Source organism: Cottoperca gobio, chromosome 5, assembly GCF_900634415.1.
Source record: "Cottoperca gobio chromosome 5, fCotGob3.1, whole genome shotgun sequence".
Classification (NCBI taxonomy): Eukaryota; Metazoa; Chordata; class Actinopteri; order Perciformes; family Bovichtidae; genus Cottoperca; species Cottoperca gobio.
The window spans coordinates 1,470,791-1,480,000 of record NC_041359.1 but is presented as its reverse complement, the minus strand read 5'-3'; the positions used below and the strand labels follow the sequence as shown (position 1 = coordinate 1,480,000).

At 39.2% G+C, this 9,210-nt stretch overlaps 1 protein-coding gene across 2 annotated transcripts in view; it reads left to right on the top strand.

Annotated features, from left to right (window-relative positions):
* The window catches only part of LOC115008088 (receptor-type tyrosine-protein phosphatase gamma-like), a 377,770-nt gene that overhangs the window by 221,094 nt on the left and 147,466 nt on the right, over window positions 1-9,210 (top strand). For both annotated transcript variants that reach the window (XM_029431375.1, XM_029431374.1), the window contains exon 3: window positions 6,453-6,635. In XM_029431375.1, the coding sequence (XP_029287235.1) occupies window positions 6,453-6,635 (183 nt within the window). The remainder of the gene's footprint in view (window positions 1-6,452; window positions 6,636-9,210) is intronic.

Genomic DNA, 9,210 nt, shown 5'->3' with positions numbered 1-9,210 from the left:
CTGTTTTACACACTTCTCTTTGCTTCTTTCCGGGCAGTCACCCACTCAAATCCCCATAGTGACTGTGTCTGCCCCACGACCACTGAAACTAATCAAGTCTATGGTTAACAGAAGAGGAGTTATATATGAAAACCTAATTAAAATAAACACCACCGCTGCAAAAGTACAACTAAATCGAAAAATTAAATGTGGGCTCTTAAACATCAGATCTTTATCAACGAAAGCTGGATTGGCAAATGATTTAATATCAGATAATAAGATTGATTTATTTTGTCTCACTGAAACCTGGCTGAGACATGAAGAATATGTCAGTCTAAATGAATCCACTCCACCTGGTCATATTAATACTCACATTCCTCGAGGTACTGGCCGAGGAGGTGGAGTTGCGGCCATATTTGACTCAAACCTCTTGATCAATCCTAAGCCTAAACTAAACTATAACTCTTTTGAAAGCCTTGTTCTTACGCTCTCAAACCCAACATGGAAAACAATAAAGCCAGTTTTATTTGTTACTGTGTACCGCCCTCCTGCTCCGTATTCTGAATTTCTATCTGAATTCTCAGAATTTTTATCAAATTTAGTCCTTAAAACAGATAAAGTAATTATTGTAGGTGACTTTAATATTCATGTGGATGTTGATAGTGACAGCCTTAATAATGCATTTATCTCAATATTAGATTCAATTGGATTCAGTCAAAATGTACATGAACCAACTCACTGTTTAAACCACACTCTGGACCTTGTTCTGGGATATGGTGTTGAAATTGAAAGTTTATTAGTGTGTCCACATAATCCTCTTTTATCAGACCATTTTTTAATAACTTTTGAAGTCCTGTTACTGGACTACAAGCCAGTAGGCAAAATATCCTACGCTCGATGTTTATCTGAAAGTGCTGTGACTTAACTTAAGGAAGTGATTCCATCAGCACTTAATTCAATACCAGGACTCAATATCAATATAATGGAGGACTCCAATGCTAACTTTAGTCCCTCACAAATTAATTATCTTGTTGATAGCGCTGCAGCCTCACTGCGAATAACACTCGACTCTGTCGCTCCTCTAAAGAAGAAGATCATAAAACAGAAAAAGAAAGCTCCATGGCTTAATTTACAAATCCGCAAACTAAAACAAAAGTCGAGAAATCTTGAAAGTAAATGGCGTTCCACTAAATTGGAAGAATCTCGTTTAGTCTGGTTAGATCATCTTAAAACGTATAAGAAGGCTCTCCGTAATGCCAGAGCAGCTTATTACTCTTCCTTAATAGAAGAAAATAAAAACAACCCCAGGTTTCTTTTCAGCACTGTAGCCAGGCTGACAGAGAGCCACAGCTCTACAGAGCCTTCTATTCCTACATCTCTCAGTAGTGACGACTTTATGAGCTTCTTTAACAATAAAATTATAATTATTAGAGACAAAATTAATCTCCTCCTGACCTCAATTGGTAATGACTTAACTTCAACTGTTGGAATTTTAAAAACATCTGTAACTGCTGAAATATATCTAGACTGTTTTACTCCAATCAACCTTAACCAACTAACTTCAACAATCTCATCGTCTAAACCATCAACCTGTCTTTTAGACCCGATTCCAACTAAACTGTTTAAAGAAGTTTTACCCTTAATTAACACCTCGTTATTAAATATGATCAACCTGTCTCTATTATCTGGCTACGTACCAAAATCCTTTAAAGTAGCTGTAATAAAACCACTTCTTAAAAAGCTTAGTCTTGATCCAAAGGTTTTAGCCAACTATAGGCCGATATCTAACCTTCCCTTTCTCGCTAAAATCCTTGAGAAAGCAGTCGCAAAACAGTTGTGTGACTTTTTACATAATAATATTTATTTGAGGTTTTTCAATCTGGATTTAGAGTTCATCATAGCACAGAGACGGCACTGGTGAAAGTTACCAATGACCTTCTGTTGGCATCAGACAAAGGACTTGTCTCTGTTCTTGTCTCGTTAGACCTTAGTGCTGCTTTCGACACTGTTGATCATGACATTCTACTACAGAGACTGGAACATTGTGTTGGCATAAAAGGAACCGCACTAAGCTGGTTCAAGTCCTATTTATCTGAGCGATCTCAATTTGTACTTGTTAACGATAAATCCTCCATAACAGCCAAAGTCAGTCTTGGAGTTCCGCAGGGTTCTGTACTTGGACCGATTCTATTCACCTTATATATGCTTCCTTTGGGCAATATTATAAGGAACCACTCTATAAACTTTCATTGTTATGCGAATGATACCCAATTATATCTATCAATTAAATCAGATGAAACCAATCAATTGGCTAAACTTCAAGCATGCCTTAAGGACATAAAAACTTGAATGTCTAGCAACTTTTTGATGTTAAACACAGACAAAACTGAAGTTATTATACTTGGCCCTAAACGCCTCTGAAACGCATTTTCTAATGACATAGAAGCTCTGGATGGCATTAACTTGGCCTCCAGCACCACTGTAAGGAATCTTGGCGTCATCTTTGATCAAGATCTGTCGTTTAACTCCCACATAAAACAAATCTCAAGGACTGCCTTCTTTCATCTACGTAACATTGCAAAAATAAGACACATCCTGTCTCAAAATGATGCAGAAAAACTAGTCCATGCATTTGTTACTTCAAGGCTGGATTACTGCAACTCATTGTTATCAGGTTGTCCCAAAAAGTCACTTAAGACTCTTCAGTTGATCCAAAATGCAGCGGCATGTGTATTGACAAGAACAAGGAAACGGGATCATATTACTCCTGTATTAGCTGCTCTGCACTGGCTCCCGGTAAAATACAGAATAGAATTCAAAATCCTTCTCCTGACTTACAAATCAATTAATGGTCAGGCTCCAGCATATCTTAAAGATCTCATAGTACCTTATAAACCAACTAGAGCATTACGCTCCCAGACTGCAGGGTTACTTGTGGTTCCTAGAGTCTCTAAGAGTACAATGGGAGCCAGAGCCTTCAGCTATCAAGCTCCTCTCCAGTGGAACCAGCTTCCAGTTTGTGTTCGGGAGGCAAACACACTCTCCACATTTAAGAGTAGGCTAAAGACTTTCCTTTTTGATAAAGCTTATAGTTAGGGCTGGCTCAGGTTTGCCCTGGATCAGCCCCTAGTTATGCTGCTATAGGCTTAGACTGCCGGGGGACACCTCCCTGCTCTCCTTCTCTTCCTCTCTCCTCCCCTCCCTCTCTCTTCTTCTCCCTCTCTATCTGTATGCATTTATGTAAATGTATGTTACTAACTCACCATCCGGGGTATCATCCCCGGAATGTCTGTCTCTCATGTGGCAGGTTGCCACTGATAAAGTTTACGTCAGGATCATGAATCGTGACAGCGCCTGCTGACCTGGTCCTGCTGGACACCGGGATATATAAATATACTGAATATACTGAACTTGAAGAAAATACACTCCGCCAGAATTTCTTTGTTGAAAAAGATGTCTGAAGATGGTATAGCTGGTAGTCCCGAGCTGAAATACACAATAGAAACATAGAACCAAGTGTTATCAAGTTCACCACCAAATTTCAGATAAAAAGGATAAAACTTAATTTATAAGACAGGTTTGTCTAAGAGTAACACCAGGAGTACACCAACTGTACATATTATAATATTTATTAATAAATATTATTTTTATCTATTTATAAATAACTATTATATACCCATATTCCCTGTTAGTAGTAATCACACAGAGTAAGTGAAGTATAAACACATTGTTTTCTAATATTTTTATGTTTCTTTTGTATTTCTTTCTGTACAATAAATAATAAATATTATTTTGGATATAAATTTTATTTTGAAAAAAACAAACAAAAAAGTGACGCATATAATGAACGAGGCACTCATTTTCTATACGATGCACGTGCCACCAGGACGCTGAGCTGGTCCAGGGTCAGTCTGTAACAAAAGAAGTGGGTGGGCACTTTCTTATCAAGTTGACACTCATTGGCTCATGAAGGTTGTAAAAAACCCATCGAAGCTCCGATTGGCTCAAATGAAGTGTCAATCTAATGCTGAGAGCCCGCGCTAAAACCAGGACGTGTCTGAACCGTGATGAGCGCATGAGATATTAAGTTAGGACTGTTTATGATCACACAATGTAAAAATCGATTAGCTGATTTCACAGATTGCAACACCTGTTCATGGACTTTTATCGATGTGACGATGTTCACGGTGGATATCTTTTTACCGGAAACGAACGTGTGGACATCTGGCAATGCCTTCATAGCGTCTTTTTCAATATTTTACTGAAAAGAGGATATTTATGAGGCTTTATAGGTAAGTGGGCTCAAAGTTATGATTTTGATTTTGAGTGTACTTGCTAGTTTGAGGAGCTGATTGTACCGCTGTTGTGATTTTCATCTCAATATTAAAATAGGTGAGATTCTAAGCTTTCCAAAAATATATATATATTTTATTTTTTTCAGAATTCAAAAATTTACATGTACAGGCACAATAAAACTGCTGCTGGGCCCGCCGGCAGGCCCGCACATGGTAAGAGGTTGTTAAGCAAACTTTACAACCATCGTAGCTGCAACATCAGCGTTAAACAACATAACTAACCACCAGATGTGGACGGAAAAGAAATCGCAGTTCTAAAATATGGCAGTGACAGAGTAATAATCTGTTACCATTTCATTGGCCAATTCAAAAACCACGACAGCAGTATTTGAGAAGAAATATGAATGCTGTTTTTAAGAGCTGTATCAACACACCAACGTGAGCTATTTGTCCAGTAAATGCCAGAGCAATACACTTTGCCTGATTTTTAGTGACGCCTGAAAACAGTTTTAAACGGCTCACGTCTCGTTGTCCACACTGTAGAGATCAACTAGTTTGCACTGACAGAATAATTATATGTCTGTGCTGCTCACAAAGCTGCTTGACTGGGAAATGGTACTGAGGCAAAGTAGCTTTGTGCCAAACAAAAGTGAGATTATCTGAATGTTGGGTTGAATGTAGAGCATTTCATTAGGGCCATGTGGCCTATTATCTAGGTTCTCCATCTCATGACCAAAGTCTGAGACAGGTTTGAGTATGTAGTCACTCAAAAAGCATAAATGGAGGAATAGTGCACTGGATTTGTAGTAAAGCAAAATCAGATGAACAACTTCTTCAAATGACATGTCAAAGTCTGTCTCATCTCATTAATTCAGAAAAAATACAAGTCTTTAGATATGTGTTGTTGTTAGTCCACATGCAGGTGTAGCAGCGGACTTGTGGTTTTTATTATATGGTGAGTTGAGTGAACTGTTAAGTTTAACTAGGCCACATTGAGAAAAGATAAAAGCTCAAATGGAACATACTTAACACTTATTTTCATTCATTCATCATTCATCTATCCTTTTGATATTTTATTTTTCAAAATCACAGAATATCACAGCTGCTTTATGCAAAACTCACACCTGCATTACATGTTTTAGCTTCAGTTCAAAGAGCACCTTCACAGCAACTCAAAATCTATCTAGTTTAAACTGAACTCCAGGGCATGAACCTTGGTGCAGTGATGTAAAAGTGTACTCAGGTGTGTTCATACAGTATGAAATCACTGTTGGATATGGTTACAGGTGCAACAAAACCCACATCTGACCGCACCCAGAAGCCTTTTGCGTAGTATCTTGATGTAGACGTTACGTTACTAAGTAACCTAGCGTCAAGTGCCATAACATCACATAACATAACCTTCTTGTTCTAATACTTGGTTAATATTGTTGAATACTTGCAGTTCGATTTAAGCAACAAAACCACTCGATCAGGTTTTAGGCCTCGGGCAACCTCCAGCCCGCAGTGTGCCCGGTAGCTCCAGCCCTGCCTATGAGTAAACACTCTGGTGTTAAAGCAAGGCTCTGTGACATTTCAGTCCTGGCCTTCCCTCCAAATATCTTTCTCTTACAGCCTCTGCAAAAAGTGACTCCAATGCTCCTCTGGTCTCAGGCTTTCACTCTGTGGACATTTACTGTCAAATAATTCTCTCCACACTTAGTGCAGAGACACATTGGCTTCCTCGCGACTCATCTGAGGTGTTTTAGTTTTACCAGTTCAGTAACGTGATTGACGCTGAATGCAGAGGGGCTTTAAGAGGAGAAGTTGAGAAAAAGGTTAATGCAAAACAAAATATGCAATTCATTATCTCTATGAGATGTTTGCAAATGGCAGCAGGGGACACATCATGGCCTCATAATAATGACATTTGGAAATTCTCTATTTACCACATGAATGAAAATGTTTTGCTTTTTCAGCAGCTGCCGCTGTTTGGGGCTCACGGTGTTTATTCTGTGAGCAATGTTTAATTGGAATTCAGATGACTTGGCAATGCACACTGTCAGCTGTTTTCAGAGAACATGAGATGGTTCTGAAATGTCATTTTTCTATGAAGTATCCTTCTAAAGCCCACTCAGTTTCACATGAAAGTGTATCCGTCTAGTGATGAGAATCTGTTGCATTTCTTCTCTTCCTCAGGTATATATGGGCCAGATGAGGGATGGTCATCAGCCTACCCAGAATGCAGAGAGAGAAACCAGTCACCAATCAACATTGTTGATCCGGACACCAAAGTATCAACAGAGTATCAGGAGCTGACACTGGAGGGCTTTGATAGTGAATCCTCTAATAAGACATCTATGAAGAACACTGGCAAAACAGGTACAGCAGAGAAAGCTCAGACTTCTCTTTCAGATTTGATTTATCCTGGTTTATAGCATCTCAACTTATATTGGTGAAGCTTTTTTCTACACTCCTACTGACTGAAAGGTTTGAAGTTGTAAAATAAAGAGTCAGCTAAATGTTTGTTTAGCTTTTTAAACACCTTTAAGGTCCCCAGTATTCTCAGTACAACACGTTTAGTTTTTATCTAACTAGATAAAAACTAAATGTGAAATCTTCAAAGTATGAAGTCTGTGATGAATGCCAGTTAATCTATTAGTTTCTCCAACATTTTGATCCAGAGCTAAATGTACTGGTCTAATTACTAGGAATCTTACCAAGATATTCATCGGATGATTCCAAATTACTAATATATTTTCCAATGGCACTGTCAAGTTTGGACATGAGATACCAAATGCTTTCCCTAAAATGTCATCTTGCTCGATGTCAACAATTACGATTACAAGTTATGTTATCATAACTGACCCGTAGTGTAAAATGTACCAAAGTTAAGATCACAATATGTAGTCACAAACCCCACAAAAGCAGTTAGTCATGTTCTTCAAAGACATGCTGCCAGATACCATAACCATATAGTGCTGGGAAAGATCACAGTGCACACAGGATGGAAAGCTTAAGTGGGACACCTCTAATATTCCCAGCTTGTATTGGCAGGTGTCTGCATGTCAAACATCTGTTGCATCACTTCCCCGCTCATGATTATAAAACAAGACAGGTGCAATATGCAGCAAGTCATTTATGATGAAGATTACACATCCCATTTTCATTCAGACATGCTGCATCAGTATTAGTAGGAGTGCCATGGCAGGTGTCACTGCCTGTAGGATTCAGCACCGGGCCATCTGCATTCGGCTCTCTTGGCATCTCAAGGACCCTCCTTGTCAGCCACAGGTATTTTTCACAATTCCAGGTTGTCACTAAGATGGATGATCCTTCCCCAGAGTGGAGGAATGGAGTTGAAAGGCTTTTGAGAGGCTGAGACCACAGGTGGTTGGCATTTTTGTTGATGGCACTGTGAGTGCTGCCCAGAGCACAGCTGTGTGTTAAGCACTGTAATGTTTTACATCCCATCATTTGCTCAATCAGGGATGTGTGAGTCGTATGTGATGACACATTTGTCAAATTGTCTGTAGGTTTACTGTAACTTCACTCAGCAGTTTTGTTTAAAATGAAAGACTATCCTATTAGCCTTAATGACAAAGAGAGACTGCAACAAATAGAAGTGTCTGGTTCTTTTCAAAGACTCCATATCTCAACAAGAATGAATCAGAAAGGTTGGTTAATTGTAAATGGACTGCATTTATATGGCAGTTTTCCAATCTTTGCAATCACTCAAAGTACTTTACAACACATGTCAGCATTCACACACATTGCAGAGGCTCCATACAAGGTGCACATCAGCTTGTCAGTAGTGTAACCATTCACACACACTCACCGTTGGCCATCGGGAGCAATTTGGGGTTCAGTATCTTGGCCGAGGACACTTCGACATGCTGACTGCAGGACTGGGGATCGAACCAACGACCCTCCGACCCTCAGACCACTCTACCTCCTGAGCCACGGCTTCCCTGTTGGATCATGTGGATAAGCTAAAGAGACCCCTAATATTGTCAAGGGATCACTGAATATCACAAACACCATGGATATGTGCCCCACATTTTTAACCTGGCGTGGCGTTAAAGGAACATTTTTGGATCACCAAAATCAGTCGTCCAAAAATGGGGACCAAGAATTTCTACATTAAATGTAATGACAATTAAATGGCCAATAGTGATTGAGATATTTTAGGGAGGCCTGACCAACAGACATATCATCCAACATTGCCATCCTTAGAGCCAAAGCGATAAAAAGATCATAATGCAAAATGTCTTGTTAAAGAAACAGTTCAACATTTTGGAAATGCACTTATTTGCTACCTGAGAGAGTTAGATGAGAAGATTGACTCTCATCTCTGTTACATATGAAGCTACAGTCAGGACCCCGTTGGCTTATCTTAGCACAGAGACTGGAAATGAAGAAGCAGTTCAGTAGCTCTGTCCAAAGGTAGCGATATCAGCCTGCCAGCATCTCTAAAGCTCACAGATGAACATGTTGTATCTCGTATGCTGGCTACAGAGTCAAGCAGTGTATTGGGACAATATACCATGAGGTGCTGATAATAGCAAATTGGTAAACATGAAATGAGTTCTGAATGTACAATAAAATGTGAGGTGCACACAAGGTCCTGCATAATGAAACAGGGCAATTGCACATTTTAGCCCCACCACCGATAAGGCTCTAAATATAAGACATTTGTTGTTTGTTCTGTCCAACACTTTCTTTCAGGTTCACATCAGTCATGTGTCATTAGGTCAGACTGCTTTTGATGTGTCTGTATGTTTGATACTGACATTTAAAATATAAACACAATCATTTGGTTTCCACTCCCATTTTTTTTCACAGGTTAAATATAAGATCTAAGACCCTTTTCTGTGCACATAAAATAGTTCAAACAGCTCTGGTCGACACTCCCAAAGTCAGAATGCCAATGCCCCCATTTCTTTAAAACCTGCAA